The sequence below is a fragment of the Rousettus aegyptiacus genome, unplaced genomic scaffold (assembly GCF_014176215.1).
Source record: "Rousettus aegyptiacus isolate mRouAeg1 unplaced genomic scaffold, mRouAeg1.p scaffold_m13_p_8, whole genome shotgun sequence".
Taxonomy (NCBI): domain Eukaryota; kingdom Metazoa; phylum Chordata; class Mammalia; order Chiroptera; family Pteropodidae; genus Rousettus; species Rousettus aegyptiacus.
The window spans coordinates 63,182,462-63,209,133 of NW_023416311.1; the positions used below are offsets into that span (position 1 = coordinate 63,182,462).

At 34.8% G+C, this 26,672-nt stretch overlaps 1 protein-coding gene across 2 annotated transcripts in view; it reads left to right on the plus strand.

Moving 5' to 3' along the window:
• Positions 1-26,672, plus strand: part of EDIL3 (EGF like repeats and discoidin domains 3) — a 371,848-nt gene that overhangs the window by 174,244 nt on the left and 170,932 nt on the right. For both annotated transcript variants that reach the window (XM_036225528.1, XM_016123146.2), the window contains one exon: positions 6,237-6,365. In XM_036225528.1, coding sequence (XP_036081421.1) covers positions 6,237-6,365 — 129 coding nt within the window. The remainder of the gene's footprint in view (positions 1-6,236; positions 6,366-26,672) is intronic.

The window sequence follows — 26,672 nt, forward strand, 5'->3', positions numbered from 1 at the left end:
TAAGGAATTCATGATTTAGGGCATCGACACTAAATGTGTGAAAAGCTAACCATGTTGCACATGTGGGAGTAACTTCGATTCTTTACCATTGGAATTTTGAGAAGGTGAATGCAGAAAGAGAGCAAACCATATAGATCCATTGTTTTTGTGAGTAATTAATCTTGTTGACAAACTTATATAAGCTTGTATAAAAATGCCTGGAAAGCATGCTGTTCAATTCAGTTGTTCATTAATATTGATCATATGTTGTCCCCATTGTGTGAAGAGCTACTTAAAGATTACCTACAAAAGTATGACAGCATTATTGATTTTAAAACTCCCTGAAGCATCTTGTATCTTAAAAGTCCACTTATACTTTCATTGTTAAGAGTGATATTATCAAGTGTTGTTGTCTAATCAGATAATTGGACTTTCATGAATACTAATTAGAACTGAAACTCGTAATCACCACTCTGTAGACTTCTTTTGTATACTTGTAATACAAAAAAAAAAGTTTCTTTAAAAAGAGACTTCTAAAATGGAAAGCAATCGAGATTGCCCTTGTCTATAATATTTTTGTTTTTAAGAGCCCTAAGTGGTTGAGTGATATTCATTTGTTTTCAAATTTTGGCCTGGTATTAAATTGTTTTCAAAACGAAGTATAAGTTTATATATAAACTTATATATACATATATACGCATATGTATGTGTGTGTATATATATATATACACACGTGTGTGTGTGTGTGTGTATGTGTGTGTGTGTATGCTGACATGTTACAGAAAAGATATGAGATGCCCAGAGTACATCAAAGTTTTGGCCACAAAAGTTAAGAATGTAGCCACATTATAATCATTTATTAATATAACAGGAAATTCTAGAACTAAATTTCCATAAATCATTACATTAAAAAAAAAGTTAATTCTGAGCATAGTATGTTCAACGGTAAAGGATAGCCATTTAAATTATCTTGAAAAACTGAAGTATAAGTTGTGAGCTTGCTCTCCCAGCTGCTGACAGTTTTAATTTCATTTAAAGCATTTATCACAAATTATAAGTGGAGTGCTCAGCACATGATAGGTGTGTAATGAATAAGTGATATTTATCTTGAAATTCGGGGGAAAAAAAGCCCTCTATGTCGAACAGGCTCAGGGTCAGTTTTTATACTATCCTCACAGTATAAGCAACATTACATGATGTAGGTTATGATTATTATTTATTAGTGTGCCAAGACTTTGGCAAAAGAAACCTGGAAACTAATTTATGTTTTAAGTGTTCCTATTTAACATCAAAAACCAAACTTTCTGTCTGCCAAGTAAATTTTGTGAGTTGGGACCTTGGGCTACATTTATTATGTTATCTTTATGTACTAACCTGTACTCTGTTTATTTAATCTTGTTCATGCTTTAAGTGAAAGTCTTTATGTACACCGGAATTGTTAAATTAGGAGAGCAAAGCACTATTAATGAGAATATACAATATTACATTTTTTGAGTATATATTTGGCAAAGAATTAAGATACGTGTGATCATTATGCAAAAGTATACAATCTAATGATTTGTTATTTACAATTGTAATACTTTTACAGATATAATACTCTTGAAGCTTAAACTGTATTAAAGGGAAAAAATATTGGAACCTAATTATACATTTAAAGACTTGAGCCTTGAAAGTTGTAGGAAATTTACAGAAAGTATCCTACTTAGTTACCAAGTAAAAAGCAAAAAGATATTTATATTTATAAACCTAAACTTAAATGGGGTTTAGGCAAAAGATACAATGGTTATCACTCATTATTGCCTTACCCTTGCTTATTCACAATATATTAGACACCTACAATGTGCCGACTATGACTCTTTCCACAGAGTATTTATTGTCTAGTGGGGAAAAAGCGACATGTAATTACTCATTTCAACACTCTATCACTAGGACTCCAAAAGAGTATGTACAAGGCTTATAATATCAGTCCACAGCATAATTATTAGAGCCAAAAAAAAAAAGAAAGAGGGGCAAGGAGGGAGAAAGAAGCCTGTATACTGGGCAGGTTCAATTTCTTTCTTGTCCTCACAGTATAAGCAACAGTATATGCATACAATATATTATTCCAAAATAATATTGAGGAAATACTCATGTTTGACAGTTGATTTCAAACATAGCTGAACTAGTGTACTGTCACAGCATAGCAGAACCTATTTATATTTATAATACCTAATATACCCTGATCCATATATTGAAAATACTCACTCCGAAATATTTTCACACTTTCACTTAGGAAAGCTTTGGAGTCCTGTATTATTTATAGGAATGTACTTAGTGAATTCATGCTGATTCCGTTCGCATCTGTCAAGACTAACATATAAATTTACAGATCTTCAACAAGGAAGTGTGGCTTAATGGAAAGGACACAGATTTGTAGTCAGGTAGAGTGTGTTAAAATCTTGGATTTTCCAGATAGATATGTTACTCAACCTCTCTGAGCAAGGCTGTTTTTTTTTTTTTTTTTTTTTTTTTTTTTTTTACCTCTAAAACAAAGATGTACTGGGGAAAATAATTCTTACAGAGCATACAAGGCATTCTAGAAAGGTCAAATCCTTGTCCCATTTGCTTTCCCTCATCCTCACCCTTTAAATTAATATAAATGAATTCCTTGGAGTAGGAAAAACACACAGTTACAACCTCTGCAATAGGCAATCTTTTTCTGAGACCCAGGTGTCAGCTGAGGTCATGATGCCCTTTGGGTATAAATAAAATGAACTCCAACTTTAACTCCTATCTTTTGGGAATCCCAGAGGCTGCACCATGATCGCTAGACAAGCCTCACCTATGCCCTCAGGAAATATCTAGAGTGTCTAGGACTTTAGATATCTCTGTCAGCTCTGTCTTGAGGTTCCTGTATCCACTGGATTCTTGAGTCTCTTGGGCGTTGTGTGCTGCAACACTTCTTCACTTGTGCCAAGATGAGCCAGATGAATAGCACAGTTCTTTCTCCTTGATTTCCCCAAACACCACACGCAGGTCTGTGTGTCTAGCAGACTTAAGCATAGATATGGATATTTCAGCAGTGACAGTTCACACAACAGCTGTGCAAGTAATGTAAACTTGAATTTTAGACATTACAATTTCTTACTAGTTACTTTTCTTCACATATTACAGCCTCATAGCATACTTCCTAAAGTCTACTTCCAGCTCTGTTTCTGGGGTCTCCTCTTCTGGGTTTTCCCCATCTATTTCTAAGTTCTTCCCTTCATTATATAGACCCACTAACTTATCCTCAGCATCTAGCAAGTTCTGCATTTCCAAAGATTCAGTAGGCTTCAGGAAGCAGTCATCTATTCCAGGCTCATATTCCCTTTATTCTTCAAAGTGACTTCCATTGGTCATCTTCCTTAGAATCACAGCTTTAACTGCTCCCAAGAATTGGAAGAGGCCTTATTAATTCAGTTTTTTTTTAAGCCTTCCTTCACCCAACTTTGTAAGTGGAGGGGAGCATAGAAAAGATTTATTGTCTTTCTCATATAAACTACATCATTCTCTTGAGGCATCAGGAATAGATTAATCTTTTTCAGTTTTAATAACTTTTCCCTCCAAGATACAATTTCTTAAACCCAATTTTTCTCATATTTGGTGCTCTTTTTGTGTATGTGGGGTATGTGTGGGGGTTGATCACTGAATTCTTATTAGGCTTTGTTTCCTCATCTGAAAAAGTGAAAGATTAGACTGGGGAATCTCTAAGGTTTCTTATTTGTTTGAAATGCTATAATTCTTTGACTATAATTATTCAGGTTAATTTTTTCTTTAGCTATTATATGTATGTATGGTTATCAGTTTCGAGTTAATGAAAAAAAATTGTCATTTTTTTCTTATTTTGAAGTGAACTGATGAATCAAAACTCTATCACCTTTATTTCATTCTCCTTTCCCCAATTAGTTGATTCTCTAAGGAGTTTTAGTTTTAGAATCACAGATTCTTAGTGTGAGAACTAAGTGCAGGACTCATAGATATTTATTTGAGAAACATTATCTGACCTTCATTTTTTTTTTTTTAATGTAAAAGAGAATAGTAATGGCAACTACTTGTTTGAGTTTCTGTGAGGAATGAATGAGATTTTTCGTGAGAAAAGAATTTGTAAATTGTAAATCACCAACAAATGTTAGTTTATTTGAGAGGTGGGAAGAAGTACAAACTGGGAAAAAAGAGGAGAAATATGTTCTGTAACACAGTTCATATCTCTTGGTGATAGAAGAAAGTGATTCAAATTGCCACAAAACTGATCATTGGTATTGCATAGTCTTTCTGTCTCAAACGAAAATTGGCAATGATGCACCATCTCAAGGGCAGAGGTTAGTTAGTTTAACTGACATGTTCTGCATAACACAAAACTGTCTACTTAAGCAAATTTATTGTTTTTAATTGGCATGAAGCTATCTGGAGAAAAATCACTGAAAAAAAATTGATTCTTTTTACTTTATGAAAGTCAGCCCTATCAAAAAATGAAGATCCAGACATTATCTAGTTCCCACAGTGATTCCTATTTCATGTTCATCTTTATTTGATTCTATAACTGTTGAATTTCACAAAACTTTAAACTGAAAAAAAAAATCTGTCAAAATAGCTGCTGGAGAAAGGACTAGAATTATAAAGTCTTGCCTCAATGTAAGATAATGTTGCCTAACCCCTAAGAGGTTCCTGTTGTTGGCATCCTAATTCACTGCTCAAGGTGAGGATGCAAATTTCCTTTTCTCTCCAAAAGCCCTTACATGGTTTTGAATCACACTTGAGTAGCCATTTACTATTGCACTTTTCCAACAGCCTGCCTGATGGTGCCCCCACCCAGTTACCTCAAGTTATCACGATTCTCATGCTCAGTCCTTTCCCCTTCCCTCTGAAATCATTTTCTCCTTTTCTTGATTAATCTACCTCCAGAATTGAATTCACCCTTTCATACTTAGTCAGACACTTAGTTTAATTAACTCTTTCTTTTTCTGACGTGTACATCTTAACTTTCTCTTCAGCAATATCTTTTTCACTTGCAAATGTATTCTATTCTCTCCAATAAAAAAAAAAAATTAGAGAATACTATATTTTTTCCTTGGCCTTTTTTCATTTTCCAGAGAGAGCTTTCTTTCTTTCTTCAACTTGTCTCTTCCCTTCTTCACAATCTCCATTTTGGATTCCACCATGAGTCAATTACCATCCTCCAGGAAACTAACTACAGGAAAGAATTAAAAGTGTGAAAGATTTATTGGTGGAAAGGAATCTCAGTGATGGACAAAGGGGAGAGGGAACAAGAGTAGGTAGAATGGGCCTACAGACTGCGACATAAGCCTGGGAGAAAAGAAAGGAAGGAAGATTACATAGAAAAAGCTTCAGATTGCCATGCCATTTGTGAAAATCTCAGCCATACTAAAGAGGCACCCAGATTAAAAAATGTGCATTAGAGGAGTCCCAGGCCAAGCGGGACTGGGCCAGCTCTACACTCCCACAGTGCTGGCAGCTGGTACTCTCTAAAGGGAGATCGAGTACCATACTTCTGTTGGCTGTTACAGGTACCAGTCGCTGAAGTTATTTTTTTCAAAGCTTAAAAATGATTATCAGCCCTCTTCTCTATATTTGCAATGTTTGATGAGCTACTTCTTACAGATTGGCAAAAATTATGATTCTCCAGTAATATGTTCCACCACAAACAATAAATAGACTGTAAAAGTATTACAACCAGCTGTCCTCTTCACTTGGCCTCTGTGGTTGCAGTCATTTGCAAGGTTATGCTACTTCCACCAGCAGGGTACAAAGCACTTCTGTATTCATAACTCCAGAAATTGCTGTTAGGTATTAGTTTATAAACATGCAGAAGATATTTTACAATTTTGAGATCTTAATAACAATGTTTAATGCTATTATTTTTTTTTTTTGAGTGCTCAGTGTGTGACAGACACATACTGAGTATTTTATATGTATGAATACTTTTTTTCTGTATCATTACCCTTTGAGGTGGATTCCATAAGTATTGACATTTAACAGAAGGTGAGGCCGAGACACAGAAAAGTTAAATAAATCCTCAAAGGCAACATGGCGCGGAAGTGGTGAAACCAGGATTCAAACCCAGGCCATTGATCTCCAGAGCTCACACGACTAGTGTTTTCCCGTACCACTCATACTCAGAACACCTTTCTCTATAAAACGGTTAATTGCAAAATGTTGACCCAATGTCTACTGTAAAGCATGTGCATTATGTAGCAATATTTTTTTCTGTCTTTCAGGTCCCTGCATCCCTAATCCATGCCATAATGGAGGAACCTGTGAAATAAGTGAAGCATATCGAGGGGACACATTCATAGGCTACGTCTGTAAATGTTCTCGAGGATTTAATGGGATTCACTGTCAGCACAGTAAGTTATCCGTGATCATTTTGCTTTTATTATTATTGATTGTACAGTATGCGAGCCATTATCATTCTTGTTTGCAGCAGACTAATAGAATCTTTGAGTGGCAAAGAGTCTCGGCAATTGGCTAATGCTGCTTCTCTCCCATTGAATGCACCACTTCCCCAGCTGAGGACTCTTTTCAGTCTCCCGTGTCATGGAGGCTACCAGTCTTCTCTTGCCGTTGCGACATTATTCAGTCAAATTTGCAAAATGTTGCTCTTTATAATAAACTGATACCTGTCTCATATTTGCCCTGATGCTACAGTCTTTGAGCTTACCAGACAGAATTCTGTTGATTAGGTTTAGAGATGATACTCAGAAAAGAAAAAAAATAAAAATAAACCTTCCCACCCCACCCTATCTATAAGCCAGTTTCTTCCCCCTTAACATGTTGGCATTTTTAATGTGAAAGCCTTTGAAAGTTCAATAAGTGTGTTATTTGCACTACTCTCTATTATCCCATTCTTATTTATCCTGGAAAGTTAAACAAAATATGTCCACTTGTGATGATTTCTTTGTAGAAGTATGGTTCAACAGAAATGCCAAATGAGTGGGCCCCTGACTGCTGTAGGAATTTAGCAAGCAGGGAGGCCACAGTGGACTGTAAGTTGTCAGAGAAGGATCTCTCAGAGGCTACCAATTGTAAGCTTAGTCTTGTCGGAGGGATAAGACATTAATCTGAGAGACGAGAATAGGGCAATGGCACATGTTGGGAAGAGTGGAAATAGTAGCCCTGAATACTGGAGTGGTGGTTAAGACCATGATGTTAGAAATGAGTAAGGCAAAGCTGGATGTCAGCCAGAGCCACATTTCCAATCACCAGCAAAAAATACAGTGTGCCTCCTGGCTCTGAGACTTTGGAGGCTTTTCATATTTTCCTGAAGAGTGCCCTCACCAGGAGTTTGTGGAATTTCTGTAGAACCCTGTTAGAGTACGAAGGGCATTTGTGCTCCTTTTACAACAAGCATCTAACTGCTTATAATTGTCTTTAAGAGCTCAAATCACAAACGAGGAATTTGGAGGCTCCTGATTTTTCTTAGACTGGGTCCAGAGTTGCCAAGGCTCTCTCCCTTATTACAACATCACTGCTCAGTCTTCGCACACATGAACACAACACCCTCCCAGAAAGACAGAGACGGGAGCCCGGAATCCTGGGGCCTTTTATTTAATTGATATTCACTTAAAACCATCAAGAAAATATTACTAACTTGACTTATTTACAGAACTTTATGATACTATGCCAGACCAGTACCAAGAAAGTGACAGTCTGAACATCCCACTTGAGCCATTAAATGAAGTGAGAACAGAATTTTCATAATGACGTGTTGTCCAGCGTTCAGAAGCAGGAATTGCACGCAAGGTCATATCATTCTAACTTTCCTTTCCTATGCTGCAAAGCTCCATGAAGGAGAATATGAGAGTATATAAAAGCAGGTTCTTACTGTTAAGAATCTTTAGAAGGACAGTATTTGAAAGTCATATGTAGACCATAATATCACTTAAATATTTCACATTTATTAACCTTCTCACCCTAACCTACTACTGATGTCAGTATGAAGTTAAAATTGGTCCTTAAACCAGAGGTGGAAAACTCCAAACTTAAGTTTCAACTAATAATATTCATACAGCAGAAAATTATTTTCACATCTCTGGGCCTTGTTTTCTCCATATTGTGAAGAAATATTTAGTTTCAATTATCTTTAATAGCATGGAAGTCCCATGGAAGACATCAAGTCATAATGTGTTTGTCCCAAGTTAGGCAGGGTTGCCTTAGGTGGGACTGGGGAAGTATCTATCTGCTTCTGACTTTAGCTTATTGGTTGGTTATGAATTCTTTCAAGAAACCATCAGGTTTGAAGAAATAGAACAAATAATTCTTGTCCCCATTCTCCATGGTAGAACAACCAAGTCTTTTCTCTCAGACATTATGCCATACTCAAATGAGCTCATTAATTATTTTGAATTTCAAGACCTTAAACCCATGTTAGAAATTGCAATGGGAAGCCATAGGCTGAGTGATTGAATTCAGAATGAGAATTTTGTGGTCTAAACCAACTGGTCCCTATTCTCTAAAGTGCATTGCTATTAGAAGCAACATAGGGTGGAGGGAAAATGATTTTTCCTAGATTTGGAATCAGAGACATGGATATGAGACTGGACCTTTACAGTTATCGGATAAATGACCTTGAGCCAGTCACTTGATCTTTGTTTCACACAAACTAAGAGAGTATTATGAGTAAATGGTAGCTTGCTTACTGTACAAAAGTTATCAAGTCTTCCCCTTTTATAAATGAAATCGAAAAGAATTATATATTAGGAAAGAAGATTTAGAAGTTCTGGGAGTCCTACAGCTTTTCCAGATAGAAAACAAAAGTAGTTCTATTAACCCCTTGCAAGAACTGCTAGGTATTTGCGTTTGTTTTTCACATTGGTGATAGTTTAATGCCCCAGGTATGCTCTAGAACCTTGCTACTCAAAGTGTGGTTATACATCAGCATTACCTGGAAGCTTATTAAAAATGCAGATTATCAGGTGCCAACTCGAATCACCTACATCTGAATCTGTATTTCAAAATGATATTGATACCCAGTCAACTCTGATGCATATTGAAGCTTGAGAAATACTGCTCAAGGCTTTCAGTAGCTAAACATAATCATCTCATAGATTAAGATAGCAAATTCTGCCTTCAGTTACATAATAATATATTATAGACAAAATATTTATTATAGTTTTTACAAATCAAAACTATATTGAAAATCAATGAAAATGAAAATAAGAGATATATTCATGTATTGTGAATATTTCATTTGGGAAAAGAATTGAAAAAATTCCTTAGTTATCCATATATTGGAGGCATATAAATTTAGTTCTGTATGACAATATGAATTAAGTATCTTTTGGAATGTAGCTAAATAGTTAAAGAATTTTAAGTTTCATGATACAGAAGTGGCAGATACATAGTTAATAGGTGTAGTTTAACAATTATTTTGTCAATATGTTACAAATTAGAAAAAAAAATGTTTCCAGTGCCAGTATTAATATTACCTACATATCTTTTTTTTAAAATAGTTGATAAATTTTAGTTTTTAAAACAGTTTTAGGTTTACAGAAAATTGAGCAGAGTTCCTATATATCTCTCTTCATAATAGTTTGACCTATTATTAACACCTTGCATTAACATAACATATTTTTTATAATTGATAAACCAATCTTAATATATTATTATTAAAGTCCATAGTTTATATTAGGGTTTCACAATTTATATTGTATAGTTCTGTGGGAAAAATACTTAATATCATATAGCCACCATAGCTTCATACAGAATAGTTTCACTGACTTAAAATTCTTCAATGCTTTGCCTATATCATTCCCTCCAACCTCCCTGCTAACTCCTGGCAACCAGTGATTTCTTTTTTACTATCTCTATAGTTTTGCTTTCTCCAGAATGTCATATAGTTGGACTACAGTATGTAGCTGGAATCATGTAGAATTTTTAGACTAAGTTATTTCACTTAGCAATATGTATTTAAGTTTCCTCTATATTTTTTTGTAACTCAATATCTCTTTTTTCTTTTTACACTGCTGAATAATATTTCATTTTATGGATGTGTCACAGTTTGCTTACTCATTCACCTACTGAAAAAAAACTTTAGTTGCTTCCACTTTGGGCAATTATGAATAAAACTGCCACAAACATTCATGTGCAGGTTTTTGTGTGGACCTAAGTTTTCAACTCATTTGAGTAAATACCTAGGAGTGTGACTTTTGGGTTGTTTGATAAAAGTACAATTACTTTTGAAAGAAAATGCCAAACTGCCTTCCACAGTAGCTCTGTCATTTTGTATACTTACTGACAATAAATGAGAGTTTCTGTTCTGTATCCTCACTAGCATTTATTGTTAGTAAATCACATTTTAACCATTACAAAAACTTTTTTCGGTAATGAAAATGGCATGAAATATATCTTTATGAGTCTAATAATGATTTTTATTCATTTTTATATAGAATTACCAAATTATATATGTTCTTAAAATGCCATATAATAATACGAAACATAAATCTATACACAGGTATATGTGTGTATGTGTATGTGGGTGGATATAATTATAAGATGTAAATTATAGGATAAATTGAAAAACAAAATTGTCTAAAGTAGAGACTTTTGAAAGTCATTTTTAAGCAACCAGTTTTCTTCTGGGAGCTGTATTTGGGGCTGACTAGAAGTAATCATATTTTATTTGTTGCCTAGTAACAATCCAATGCCTTAGGGAAGGACTGTTTCTTCATTTCCAGAACTCTTTGCCCAACTTACCAAGGAAGGCATTCTGTGTATTCTTCCTTACCTATGCACAGCTCTGCAGCCTTTGATTCTTTTTTTTTTTTTCCTTTTTTTTTTTATTCTTATGGTGATGTTGGTTAACATCTTGGTTTCTATTATTTGAGGAAGGAGAGCTGATATAGTAGCTCTGAAAGAAAAAGGACTGCTTTGAGAAGTGACCCATTTCATCAGATTAATGCTAGATAATACATGCTCTAGTCCCTTTGCCAATGGAGAAAGCTGGTCAGAAAAACACAGAATTGAAAACTTTCCTCTTTATATGTTATGCTAACTATTGTAAACTAGTTTGGTCTTTAGTTTATACTATTGATTAATAGATTCATACATTTAACAAATATTTTAGGGGCCATGTGTCATGTAACTTCTGTAACTTATGTACTTCACTTTTCTTAGAGTTAGCCGATGATATGCACTATATTGACAATCACTGCTAATTAGATTAATTACATATTTGGCAATTACATGTTTTCTCTGGTAAGTGGTGCTTGTTAAACATACAGAATCTTGTCCTACCTCAGCCCTATTGAATTGGTACCCTGGATAGAGTTAAAAGCAACCATATGATCCGTAGGTACACAAAGCTTGAAGACTGCTTGCTTAAAGAATGACATTTTATTTCCAGATTATACTGGCGGCAGCATGCTAGTAAAGGGATAATTCTGGATTAGATGTGGGTTTTCGATGCCACTACATTTTGATGCAACTGTATTTCGATCAATTGATGAAGGGTCAGTTAGCACTTAATATTTCTGTGCTTCAGTTTTCTCATCCAATAATTCAATTCAATTCAATCCAACAAACACTGAGAACTTTATCCTGTATTACAGTCAGGAAATAACATTTCTATAAAAATTAGAATTAATAATTTCTTGTCCTGCATCTCTAAATAGGATCAAATGAGAGGTTTTAGAACATACTTTACATATTTTAAAGGGTTAGCTATTTGTGCCTAATGGAATAGTAGTTTCAAATATAACAGGGACTCCTATTGGTCCTTAAATTTTTCCTTCCTTTAAAAACATTTAATTATAATTTTTTGGAAAAAAAAATGAGTGGTAAGGCAGAGGGCAGCGAATTTGGAACTTTATGATTTTCTACAAGAATTCTCTTTTAACAACTTTAATTCTAATAGGTAATTATTATTTTTTAAAATTAATCTTCCTAATTTTAGCTCAATGGCCTCTTTATTTTTGCTTTTCCACTAGAGAATGAATTTGCCCTAATAAAGTATTCACTTCAAAACTGTGTGGAAATTTTACCTAGAGTTATTGCTGACATCTGCAAAAGAAAAAACTACACATGCCAAATATCCAGACCTCTAAGAAGACTTCCAAAATAGACTTGTCTCCAACACCAATAAGGTTTTCTGACTATGGATTGAGATTTCAAAGTTTTCTGTTCACTGATGACTTTGCAGATCAATGTTAGCCACCTTAACTCTATAAAGCCAAAAGTTCTTAAACTTGGTGTATGTATGAATCATCTGGTAGTACAAAAAATATTCGGGTTTCTCTTGCTCATCAATAGAGATTCTGATTTGATAGATTTGATTTTGGATCTAAATCTCACTATTAAAAAATACCCCAGTGAAATTGACAGTAATGATTCTAGAACACTGTTTCTCAGCCTTGGCTGCACATTAGAGTCACCTGGGGACCTATGAAAAATACTGATGCCTGGCTCCCACCTTCGAGACTCTGATTTAATTGGTCTGGTTATAGTCTAGGCATTAGGAGTTTTAAAACCTCCCCAGATGATTCTAATGTGCAACCAAGGCTAAGAAACAGTGTTCTAGAACCCTACTGTAAGGCATTACTATGCCTTAAAGAAACTAAGCAGAGAAATACTCAGAGAGAAACCAAGCTCAGGATATGCAAAGATAATCTCATACTAAATGTATAATTATGCAACCTTACTGAATTTTGTCATTCAACCTTTACTTGACATAATGGAAATCACCTTACAGCAAGAACCTTTAGCCGATTGAAAGAATCAGGCCAGAGGAAGGTATTAGCTTACTGTTCTTAAAATGTATTATCCCTTAATCTATCTTCAGTAGCCAGAGTTCCAGGGCATTTTGTTGGTTTGTTTGTTTGTTTTCATCCTTTGCAGGAGCCTCACAAAGAACACTGTCCTGGCTAACATATGTACTGGATATTTACACAGAGGGACTATTCAAATACAGTCAGTTTTCTATATATTTAATAAAATGCTCAGATATTCACGAACTCAAAACATATAAAAATTGCTACTTTAAATGACAATTAGACTTTCTTTTTTTTTTCCTGTTGCTTATGAAAAGAAATTCAATTGTCAAGAAAACATAAACTTTGAACAGAAACATGTTAAACAAATTTTGCCAGAAGGTTATACTCATGAAGGTGGTGTATTTATATTAATAGGCCTGACCTTCTAAAACTGATTCACTCATGATTTTATAAAGGGTATTTCCAGGAATAGAGTACCACAAATATAATTTAAAAAATAAGGTTGTTGCATGTAGTGCAAATTCCCCAGGACTCCTAGCTTGTGGTGAGGTTAACACCGATTGCCAAATTCCTGTTGCTGTTAGCTACCATTTTTTATATGGCTAAGGTAGGACCTCATTCTCCCCTGATGTCCTCCCCAGTCCTGTCAGAAATTATTGATTGATTTACACATTAGACACACATTTTTTGAGAACTTACTTATCAGTTCACCGGGTTGCCACATGTGACTAGGAAGAGTATGAGCTCTCCAGCTCTAGTGCTGGTTCCACCTTGAAACTATGTCTGAGCGTCAGGCTATTTTGTCCTCTGCTGCTAGGCACCCAGACAACTGAGAATGCACGTGGTCTGAGGAAAAATCATTGAAGGTTAAGCCATTTTAATGACACTTCCTACTCTAACTGCTCTTTCATTCAGGGCTCAAACTGACACCTAAGGCAGGTTAAGAGACAAACACCATGGCCATTTCTCCTTTATCCTCACCTCTACCATCTTTCCCAGGGGTCTTTTTACAGACTTATTTTGCCCGTCAATTATCGAAACAATAATATCTGTGCTCATGGGACTACATCTTCATGAGGGTCTGAAATGTACTTATCCAACAGGTGTATGTTAATTCCCAACCCTGTGCCAAGCACTGTCCTGGACACTGGGATGCAGCACTGAACCAAAATAACCAAGTCTCTCCTATCATAGAACTTTTTTTTTCCCATTCGAATGGGGAAAAGGCATAATAAAAACTGTGACACACGCATACACCGTACAGCACAACAACTGCACTCTTGGGCGTTTATCCCAGAGAAATGAAAATTCAAGTTCACATGAAAAATCTGTATGTGGATGTTCACAAAGCTTTGTTGGTAACAGCCAAAGGCTAGAACTGACCCAGATATCCTTCGACAGGTGACTAGTTAAATGAATAATGGCACGTACATGCTGTGGAATACTCACTCCTCAGCAATGAAAAGGAAGGAGCTGTTGTTACATACAACTGATAGAAATTTCAACAAATCAAGCTGAATGAAAAAAGCCAATCCCAAAAGGATACACACAAGATGATTCCAAATATATAAAATTTTTGAAATAAAATTTTAGAAATGAGAGACAGATTAATGATTGCTAAGGATTAGGGAGTGAAAAAATGGGGGTGAACGTAGTTGTAAAAGAACAACATGTTGTCCTTGTGGTGTTGGAACTATTTAGTATACTGACTGGGATGATAGATACACAAACCTACATATGTGAAAAAAGTTTTACAGGATTACTTCCATTCACACAAATGAGTACAAGTAAAACTGGAGAAACCTGAATAAGATTGAAGTGTTATAGGGATAGCAATATTTTAGTTGTGCTTTTATATCACAGTTCTACAAAATGGCAACCATTGACAGGAACTGGATAAAGTGTACATGATATCTCTTTCTGTTATTTTTTTTTTTTTACAAATGTATATAAATCTACAATTATCTCAATAGAAAATTAAATTTAAAAAGATCACGTAGTAATGTATACTATCGAATGCTGATTTGCATTACAAGTATCAGGAATATGAAGCAGGATTATTTGAGTACTATTTTAGAGCACAGCCAAAGAAGCTTTCTTCTACCAAGTGATGCTTGAGCAATGGCATGAGTGAAGTGAGGAGGCCAGCCAACTAAACCAGATGGAGCAGCAAGTTTAGAGTCCTGAGTGGGGTATGCTTGGAGCATGGTGAATGATGAGGAGAGAGAGCTGAAAGAAGATCTAAGCAGTAGTTAAGGAGTAGATCACGTGGGGCCTTACAAGCCTTAGAGACAACTTTTTGTTTTATTGTAACTGTGTAAGGGTATCTTTGGAGGACGGAGAGTACATGAACTAAGTTCTGTTTAGAGAATGGCCCTGGGTGCTGCTGAAGAATAGGTCCTGTTAGGGACAAGAGTGGAATACTTGAGACCAGCTGAGAGGCATTGGTGGCTTAGACTGAAGTAGACACAAGGACTTGGGAGGAACTGAACAATGTTTAGATTTGGAAAATACTTTACAGTGGATTATACTAGGGTCATAAATATTTGGTTTTTGCCAACAAATTTCAGTAGCGTTATAATTTTTATTTTAGTCTTATTATAGTCTTGAGCAGTATAATATATTGTTATGATTTCCAGTGTGCCTTCTTATTGACTTGTTTTTAGCTTTTAATTCTAGGATAGAATCTAGAATTTTAAAGTTAAAAAGTATGTAATGCACACATGTACATATACACATATGATGAATACCTTAAGTATATAAGATGTTATTTAAGATGCAGAATTGTCAAATTTTGATATTTTTTAAGGACCCATAGATTGGTTGCATTTAGATATATTGTGTCACTTTCACATTAGTGAGTTTTAATAGTAAAATACAATATATTTTAAAGAAAGCATTATAATAGAAGTGATATGTAAATCAAAACTAATATAATTACATATGAAATACAATAATGATTTTGAAAAAGAGAATGTCATTTACATTTTATAGGCTATCTGGAAATCACAATTGCATTGAGTGGAAATTTTCGGACATTAGCCTTTAGAATGTAACTTGATTGATTTTGCTCTCACTATTTCATGATCATGCCATAGCTTATAAATTTATAGAAATTTAAGGCAATGTCCTTTGGAAATAAGTGATTCTTGGATATTAAGAAGATTTTAAGCATTTTATAAGATATATCTTACACTAGAACATTTCTAAGTGAGAATTGTTCCCCCCAACCATATGAAAAAGACTATTTTAGTGGTAAGTAAAAGGATTGCTTCTGACTGTTTCTAAATAAAATGAGTACAATTTCTTTGAAAAATGAAGGCATGAAGTGCATTGAGAACTGAAATGTAGGAGAAACTCAAACTTCAATTTTTTCTCTGCTATTAACAAGTCATATCAACTTGAATGGATGATTACGCTAAACCTTGGTTTTCTCATCTGTAAACTAGGAATAACTGGACCCTTTGCCAGCTTTTAGAACCAGGTTGATGATGCTCAGGCAAGCTAATATATGTGGTATTATATACAATTAAAAATATCATTATTATTTTTGATTGGTTTTCAAAATACTTTTTCTTTAATCAAGTAGAAAAAAATGATACTCATTTTATCTGAGCTAATTTTGCAGCAGAGAGGATGAGAACACTATATGTCTTAAAAAGCAAAGTTTTATAGTGAAAAGTGTATACCTTCTCAATAGCTGGGTGAGAGGGAGGGAGATGAGAAGGAAGGGAGGGAGAGAATGAATGATTGATGCTGTTATTTTAGCTGTCTGCTTTTCAATAAAACTCCTTAGAAGACTTATCAATATTCAATGTCTCTTGTATGCTTTTTGATTACTTAAAGACTATATCTGGATTTTGATCACCTCGTACACCCTCACTTCTTCCCTAAGGCACCATTATCCACTATGACATACTCTTAATGATTGTGCTGACTCTGGACTTGTCCCTAGTCTATTTTCAGAACAGCAGCCAGACTGATCCTCTTAAATCACAACTCATATTAGGTCATGTCGCTGTACAAAGCCCTTTATGGTTTTCTAGTTCACTTGGAGCAGAATCCAAAGTCCTGTTGCGACGAAAAGAGCCTGACACATTCTGTTCCCAGCCATCTCTGACCTTATCCCCAGCCACGCTCCATAGTGCCGATTCTGCTTGTCACACAGTTCTCTTTACTCTCCTCAAACATGCCAAGCCAGCTTCCACTCTGGGAACCTTGTCTTTGTGTTCAATTACTTGGCCTCTCTTAGATAACCACAAGGCTCTCTCACTCCCTTTCTTTTTTGTTAGATCTTTGCACAAGTGATAATACTCCAGAGTGCCCTTCTCCAACTACCTGGAATAAAATGTTGTTCTGTAAAACCTTCCTCTACAATCTCATTACTCTCCATCCCTCTTATGTTTTTAGCACTCCTCACCACCAGACTTATCATGTGTTTATTTTTTGTTGATTTTCTCTTCTCTAGAAAATAATCAAAGAGTGAAGACTTGATTTGTTTAGTTTTTGCTCTATTCTCTGTGCCTTAAAAGCTCATAATAGGTCCTCAATAAATATTTGTTAAATAAATACGTGGATAACTAAATTATTAGTCTGTTAATCAACCCATTAATTTAACATCTACTAATATCCTATCTTCCATGATACTAGACTCCGTGGAAGACACAAACAGACAGACAAATAAAAATACCTTTAGGAAACAATATATGCTTTTAATACCTTATGAAATTAATGTGATGAAACATATTGCTTCTTTTAACAAGAATCCTGTGGCCAAACAAGTTTGAGAACACTGCACATATTGTCCTTCTTTTGGATACTGTCAATTTTCATTAGATATTGAAGGCTCTGGGGAGCCTTGTAGTTTATAAAGATTGATAAATAATTGTTAGATAATTTTTAAAACTTGTTTAGTACTGTTTAACTAAATTACCTGGAAGAGATGGAGTGGGAGTGACATCAGACGCTCAGATGGCAAGTTCAATTTTGAGGCAAAGGAGAGAGGACAGATAAAAACAAAGTGAGGCAGAGAAACTGGGAGGTGAGGGAGTAGTTGTCAAATTAATGGTAAATATGTAAGAGGCAATGGTGGGATGAGATTGAAGATTAATCAGGGATCCTTCGCATCTTCACATTTTAATGCAAATACACATAAGGAGGACCATCCACCACACATACCTATTTACAAGCATTGCTTCAGCATTTACGGTTCTCCCCAGAAATTGTGATTGTGTTAGTGTTGTCCTGCCTGTAGTGACTTCTTCGTCTGAGAGATGAAGGAGTAATGAGCAATGCTTTCCATCGAGATGTATCTAGAGAACCGTTTGCCGCTTTTGCTTCTAGACTCTGTGCCATTATTTGCAGTTTATAATCAGCCGTTTTTCTTGAAGTTGCTTTTCTTTGTATACCTTCTTACCAAGTATGATTTATTGTCTGCTGCCTTTTCCCAGTTGTGTTTGCCTTGATGCTGCATCTCTTCGGAGTGAACTTTGTGAGCTATGTTCACACAGCCTAGGCAGTGGATCCTTCAAAAGCAGTGCTGTAAGGCAGGAACCAGCAGCACTTAGAGAAGAATGCAGCCCAAGAGTTACACTTGTGGAAGAACTGGGTCCTGAGAACCCAAGTCACATGTACAAAGTATGCACAGTAGAAGGTGGTTCTGTCACTGATTAGATGGCTTTGAATATGTGCTCTTCCCAAAACTGTGTCAGTCATGTAGCTCTTTCCTTATAGAACTCTCTTTATCATCTGGTAGAAGAAAGGTACATGAAAATAATTAAATACAAGGGCCTTGCATTTCTGGGCCATTAGGTTATAAAGTCCTTGAGGGCAAGAGTCTAGCCGTATGTTTCTTTTGCTAGCCTTTGCACAGCGAATGGTACAGTTAAGGGCACCTGTTCTAAAAGCTGAGCCTCATTTCCTGCTAAAACCTGGCCCTGCTCTATCTTTTCTACTTTATTTCCATATTTCCCTTTATATACCAAACACTTTGCCCGTTAGCCACTTGTCATCCCTCCTTCACCTCAATTGTCCATTGTGCTGCCTTTGCTGATGTGCTCTCCATCCCCTATTGCTCGTTGATAATACCAGGCCCACATCCTCCAGGAGCACTTCCACAAGCTCCTTGCTTTCCTTGAGCAAGAAAACTCCCTACTTTCTACCTTGCATGCCACTTATTTCTTTTTTCTCCTTACCTTGCTTCATATTTATTTGCGTATTTCTCATCACTCCCAGGAATTTAAAGACAATTACTACCTGAGTCATTCTCAATGCTTGCTCATAACCTAGAACTGTGCCTTGCACTTAGTAGGTACTCAAATATATTTGGTAAATAAATGAATAAGTCAATGACTAATAAGAATTCAGTAAATAATTAGTTGCTTATGTTTGACTACCAAAATGGAAACCTAGAGAAAATCATGGGGAATAGCAGCAGAGATAATTGTAATTGACTTATCTCTTGCACCAGACCTGTTGGTGTTACTTGCCCTTATTTGGCAGAGTTGTGTTTATTTCATATACCAATTTACTGTTTATATCTAGCAAGGTACCTGCCACGTAGTAGGTGTACAGTAAATATTTGTTGAATGAATGAATGTGAGATTATCTATTGTCAGTGTAGTATTTATACATTTTATATAAATTCAAGGAAGCACCTGTTTCTCTCTTCTGAGGTACAGCGGTTCTTCGGTAAGAACTACAGAAACTGTTTTGTTTGTCTGACATAGACAAACTTACTGTTCAAATCCAGTAAGTATTTTATCCTAGGTTCCTCTTGCTTCTACTCTATAATACGGTTTTGGATATCTATTTTAAGTTTCAACCATCTTAACATGTAGAGATTTTACTGCAAGCTGTTTCAACAGTATTATGGAATAAGCAGGATATATATTAAAAATAAGTAATTATTCCAAATTCTTCCCAATTGTCTCTGCATATGTAATGAGAAGAACAAAGCATAGCACAGCATGTAGAGGAGTAAAGATAAATCCCTTATGGTCAGCAAGGAAATTACTCCAGATTTCTACAGATCTATGGATGAATGATTCATCTTATTTGTACAGAGTAGCAATGGAATCCACCTAGAAGATATATGGCATTAGTTCGGTGACAATACAGCTAGAATTTTGTGGAATCATCTTCTGTGTCTTCATTTAGGATGAAATTCATTTATATCTGCAAGTCTACACATGTGGATATTTTTTTTCTTGCTAAAACTCTACATGTGCATTTTTCTCTAAAAGAAGGCAATGTCCATGCTAATATACTACTACCAACATTATCCTAAATTACATACTTGATGAATTGACTTAAGATGGCTGATTATTATCCTTAGATACACTGGTTAATCTTTTAAGCCAGCTTAGCTAAATTAATGGACTATCAATTACTTTTTAAATATATAAAGTCATCTAAGGAATTTAGTATATTTTTGTGTCAATCCTCTTATATTTCAAAAACTAAACAAACCTGAAATTGTCTTGTTTCCTTGGGGTTAGTTTAACTCTTATTGGGCTCTATTTTTTAATTGATATTTTAAACTCATACAAAAAATAGCTTATTTCAATTTCTCTTTGAGTGTAGCCCAGTAAGAGTGTAAATGACATTTTTATCTGAAAACATAGTCTTTTTTTCCCCCTTCAGAGCAATTGAATTAAAGAAAAATATTTATTGCCAGCTATCTTTCTGCTGTAGTTTATGACCTGCCATTCTCAAATGGTTCAGAGAATATATTTAAAATAAACCTTTGGTCATTTTCTGTTTTTCAGGGACTTTGGACATGATTCAGTTTTGTCATTTAAAAGTAAAGTCACTCTTTTAAGTTCAAAATTTTTGCCCAACTTTTACTTTTAAAGCTTTTCAAGTAGAAAACTCAAGAGCCTTGGTAGATTTTAAAAGCAGACTTTTATCTTCTTTTCTCAAAATATTTTATTTAAATATGATTGGTATTAAGTACCAATCTGATTTCTTATAATCTTTTCTTAAAAGATTATAAGAAATCAGAAAGAAATGAAACTTATTTTCCTTTTAGTATTTGTAATGATTTCTTATATTCACTTACATACAAGCTGGTGATTTTACACCTGCCTAAGAAGGTCCAAAGACAAGAGTCTGTGATTAAAACTGCCACAGAGCAAGGACAAGGATTATTTGAGGAATGGACTGTATATCCAGAATATGGAAGAGAAAACATGTCTAAATTTCCTCAGGGTCAGATGTGACCCAAAGCCAAGCAACTGTGTTATCTTAGGAGGGCTGGAGCCTAAGAGGAAAGCCCAGAGAAGTTTCACGACCCACTAGAGTGGTGGACCGTATGGAACCAGGAGACAGAGCAGAGTGACCCATCAGAGATGGCAGCTAGAGGCAAGGAATTCCCAGTGATGAGGTGTCTTCAAAAAAATGACAAAATTGCCCCAGTAGAGAATGAGCCCACAATTGCACACCCGCTACCTCCAGGGGTCACCAATGCCACATTTTAACCTGAAAATCAAGGAGAACGTTCCTTTTATCTACTCTGATACTGAGAAATCAAAATACAGCTAGAAGGATGTGCTGGAATGAGAGAGAAGCTATGACCCGAACTTCCTTCCAGCTCTTTCCCTGGACACTGCCACGAGGGTTCCCTGCCCTGTGTCTCTCACATTGGGCCTGTGTTCTGGCCTTTCTATGGTCTCAACCCTCTCCAAGGGGCCAGAAGTCGATGGGCACAAAGGACTATGTCTACCTAGAGACAGATCCCCTCCTTCTAAACCATGCTCAGGGCACTAAGAAATCCAGAATACTCTGTCCAAATGGCACCTAGCTTACTTCCAGGGCCTATGTAAGCCTCTTCTCCATTATCTGTCCTGCCATGAGTGGACTATGGCACTAATGTGCACATCTCTCAGCTCAGTGACAGGCTGCAGGGTAGCTGTTTGCTGGGTGGGGGGAAGCAGAGCCTGGGTGTTCGGGCTGGAGTTTTCAACTGAGAAGGGTGGGTTGAAAGTCTTTTTTCCCAGGATCCTCGCGTTGATTTTGGGAACTCTGAGGTATCTGGGAGTATCTCAATTCAAACTGGTCTTCCACACTGTTAGAAAAATAGGAACACACAAACACACACACACACACAGAGACACACACACACTTAATTTAATAATTTATTAACTTTATTTATAACTTTTAAATGTTTTGCCCAAACCCTGCAGAGAGGGCTTGCTCCTACCCCACTGCAATTTTCCAGTCTTACGTAAGCTTAAGCTGGGGAAGAGAATTTCAAATTGGATATGATTATGGATTTTTAGATGTTACAAGACTAGACTTACTTTAGTATGTAAAATATAAATGATTGTTTATTACCCGAAAGTAAGCTAAGAATACTTTTATTACCTAAAAGTAATCAGACAAACTATGGAGGATGCTTCAAGATCTGATTTGGTGATAGGTAGAAATACATACCCAAAATTAGGTAAAAAAAAAAAAAATGTTTTATTTAAATCTTATATATTGGGAAACTCTTTGGTTAATGAAGAACTCAGTGTTCATTTTTTGGTTTGGATGAATTATTCTCTTATAGTAACCTTGTGATCTTAGCATCTGTCCAAAATGTATAAGTGAGTACAAGGTTAGTCATACCAAACTCAATTTTTAAAAAGGTGATTGTCCTACAACCAGTCTAAGAAATACGTTTTTTCTTCCTTAAGTTGGAAATACTTCATTAGATTTGAAAGGATTGAAATAAGTAAAATGTAATTCTAGAAACCATTAGTTATAAGTAGTTGAGCATGGTTTTATGCTCAAAAACTAATAGGACATATGTTAAAAGCCCAGATCAATCCTTCTAGATGCTTACAGAATAGATTTTTCAACATTGAGGTGCATATACCCTAAAAGAGTGCAAGAAACGGTCCTCTGATAGATGCAAAGAAAATAAGAGAACTTTGTTAACAATTTCATGTATTATAGTGCTACTTGCCACAACAACTGACAGAGGCACCTCATGGGGTTTGTCTGTCAGGATGGCAGTAGTACAGAGGTTCTGAGTGAAGAGGAGTAGTTCTACAAAGCAGCAGTATGGGTGTGTCTTTTTTTTTTTTTCCAACTTGTGCATATATACTTTTTAATATATTTTTTTATTTTTCAGTTACAGTTGACATACAATATTATATTAGTTTCAGGTGTACAACATAGCGATTAAACATTTAATTTACAAAGTGATCGTCTCAATGATGCTAGCACCTGTCTGACACCATACATAGTAATTACAATATTATTGACTATAGTGCCTATGCTGTACTTTACATCCCCATGACTGTTTTCATAATTGGTAGTTCGTATGTCTTAATCCTTTCGACTTTTTCACTATTCCTCTGACCCCCATCCTATCTGGCAACCATCAAAATATTCTCTGTATTTATGAATTTATTTTTGTTTTAGTCGTTAGTCTTTGTTGTTTTGTTATTTTTAGATTTTACATATAAGTGAAATCATATGGTATTTGCCTTTCTCTATCGGACTTATTTCACTTAATGTAATACTCTCTAGGTCCATCCACAATGTTGTACATAGCAAGAATTCATTCATTTTATGGCTGAGTGACATTCCATTGTATATATGTACCACCTCTCTTTTATCCATTCATCTAGTAATAGACACTTAAGTTGCTTTGATATCTCGACTATTATAAATAATGCTGCAATGAACATAGAGGTGCATGTGTCTTTTTCGTATTCATTCATTATCAAAGGTATCATTGGAGAATATCTTCTCCCATTCAGTAGGTTGTTTTTTTCATTTTGTTAGTGGTTTCCTTTGCTTTTTAGTTTGATGTAGTCTCATTGGTTTATTTTGTTTGTTTGTTTGTTTCCCTTGCCCAAGGAGACATATCCAAAAAAAATATTACTAAGAGCAATGTCAAAGGGTTTTCTGCCTGTGTTTTCTTCAAGGAGTTTTATGGTTTGGGTTTTTATATTTAAGTGTTTAATCCATTTTGATCTTATTTTTGTATGTGGTGTGAGCAAGTTATCCAGTTTTATACTTTTGTATGTGTCTGTCCACTATTCTCAACACCATTTATTGAAGAGACTTTCTTTAACCTGTTATATATTCTTGCCTCCTTTGTGGTAGATTAATTGACCATATATTTATTTGTGGGTTTATTTCTGTGTTTTCTATTATGTTCCATTGATCTGTGTGTTTGCCACTACCATGCTATTTTGGTTGCTATTGCCTGATAGTATAATTTGACATTAGGTAGCATGATGCCTTCATCATGGTCCTACTTTCTCAAGATTGCTTTGGCTTTTCAGGATTATTTAGGATTATTTAGGATTATTTGTTCAAGTTCCGTGAAAAATTCCATTGATATTTTGATAGGGATTGCATTGAATCTATAGATTGCTTTGGGCAGTATGGACTTTTTAACTATGTTAATTCTTCCTACCCATAAGTACAGCATATCCTTTCATTAATTTGTAGCTTCTTCAATTTCTTTCTTCAATGTCTTATAGTTTTCCAAGTATAGGTTTTTTATCTCTTTGGTTAAATTTATTCCTAGGTATTTTATTTTTTTCATGCAATTGTAAATGGGATTGTTTTCTTAACTTCTCTGATAGTTCATTATAGGTGTATAAAAAGGCAATCATGTTCTGAATATTAATTTGTATCCTGCTACTTTACTGAATGAATTTATCAGTCTTAACAGTTTGGGGGAGGCATCTTTAGAGTTCTCTCTATATAGTATTATGTCATCTGCAAATAATGATGGTTTTACATCTTCCTTCCCAATTTGGATGCATTTTATTTCTTTTTCTTGTGTGATTGTCATGTCTAGGACTTCCAATACTCTGTTGAATAAAAGTAGTAAAAATTTACATCCTTGTCTTGTTCCTGAACTTAAGAAAAACACTTTTTGTTTTCACTGTTAAATATTGTGTTAGCTGTGAGTTTGTCATCTGTAGCCTTTAGTATGTTGAGATATGTTCCTTCTATTCTCACTTTGCAGAGAATTTTTATCATAAAAGGATGTTGGTTTTTTTTCAGATGTTATCTGTTTTAAATTAAATTAACTCTCACCAAATCCACAATTGACCTAAAAAGAAATTTGTAGAGAAATGTGGGATTGTAGAAATTACCAGTAATGCAATGAGAGAAGAAAATGGCAGCTAATGCGTCTTCTCATGTTATGAACTAAGCACAAAACCTTATGAAATAAAGCCATGTCAAATTAATTATTTCTAACAGGATATTGCCTCCTCAAATTGAAATTATCAACACGCTGTATATTTATACATCCACCAATATTATTGATGAACTTACCCAGAGTGAATACCATGTTTTGAGATAGTAATACTATGATGTTTAGGAAGCTATAACAAGATGCTTTAAAAATGCTTTAAAAAGATGTTTATTGCAACCTAAATTTTTTTAAAATTATATTTTATATATACATTTTATAATGTACATAATATGTTCATTTACTAATTTTATATGTAATTTTAAAGCACATAATGATACACATATTGAAAGTACATATGGCACTTAAAATGCTACTAATAGAGATATATGATCAAGAGTTTTGAGACCATAGTTAGAGCTAGAGAGTGTTGAAATTTTTTGAAAGGAAAAATATGCTTACAACATATAGCTCATATAAGCTTGAACTTTTAAGAGAAACCAGAAATGAATGTTTTATTATATTTATATTAACCTATTTTCTGTGCTTCAAGCAAATCCAAAAGGCACTGCTTTTTACTTACAGATCTGTAATCCACTTAGAATTATTGAAACAATATAAAACCTCAATAAGAGGGATTTATGCAGCCCCAAGAGAAATACTTGTGACAATGATTGCACCTTGGCTTTCATACAGTGATTTAAGATGAGCTAACTCATAAATTCACTGTTCATTTATAATGGAGAGTTAGCTACCTTTTAACTTTTTTTGTCAATGGCACTCTCTACCCAGAAAATGGATCTCTGGAGATGCCTGTGGTTAAAATGTTTCCACTAGGCTGTGCCTGTACAAGCAATGGAAATATCATTAAAATATAATAAAAATGTACATTGTTTCTTTTTATTGTTCTGTTTGTTCCTTTGTTATAGGCACTGCAGGGGATAATTTGATATGTTTTGTAATAAACCAGTTTGGGGGGGACATAAAATGACTATAGATATTTGGGGGAGTAAAGTATGAGTATTAGATCAATACCCTATAAACCGAGAATGAAACTGAAACCCACAAGCATGGAAGGACATACCTGAATTCCTTGACCTGAAGATTTCAAAAATTAAGGTAAACACCTGTTATAGAAAATGAAGAATTTATTGCAAATATTTTTTCCCCAAAGTAATAGCTTTTCTACATATCTTAGGATGAAAGGTTTTGGGACATAAACCAAAGATTTTTATATTTATATGTTCTTCCATTTTTAACTATTCAGTTTTACCGTGTAATTGAGGGATAAATAGCAAATAGATGCAAAGCGTATTTTATAATAAGATAGTATTATGCACTGCATATCTTTGGAATGTAAATGTGTCTTGTATATGCTGGAAGCACTTTAAAATTATGTTTTAGTAATCGATGTTTTTCTATGTTGATATTCTAAATGCCCTTTTATCTCTCAGGTATTCTATTTTGTAGCATAATTCAGGGCATATCTGAGAAAAAGCTGACATATTTAGATGTGTATGAATGCAGCTGAATTTCTATATGTTTTGCTATTGGGAATTGGATAAATTATTTCCCAGTATTCACTTTAATTTTCTTCAGTGCAGATACTGCTCTTCAAAATATCAGAGCAGTGTTCACTTTTGGAGTTAGGAAGTAAATTGGTAAAACCTTTAAGGTTACTTATTTTTATGCATTACTAGATAAACGTAGAGAAATGAAAATGCCAAAATGTTACTTAACTCTGTCCAGTATAATTGATAGATTTGTAAATCAGTCAGGTTTTGATTTATTTT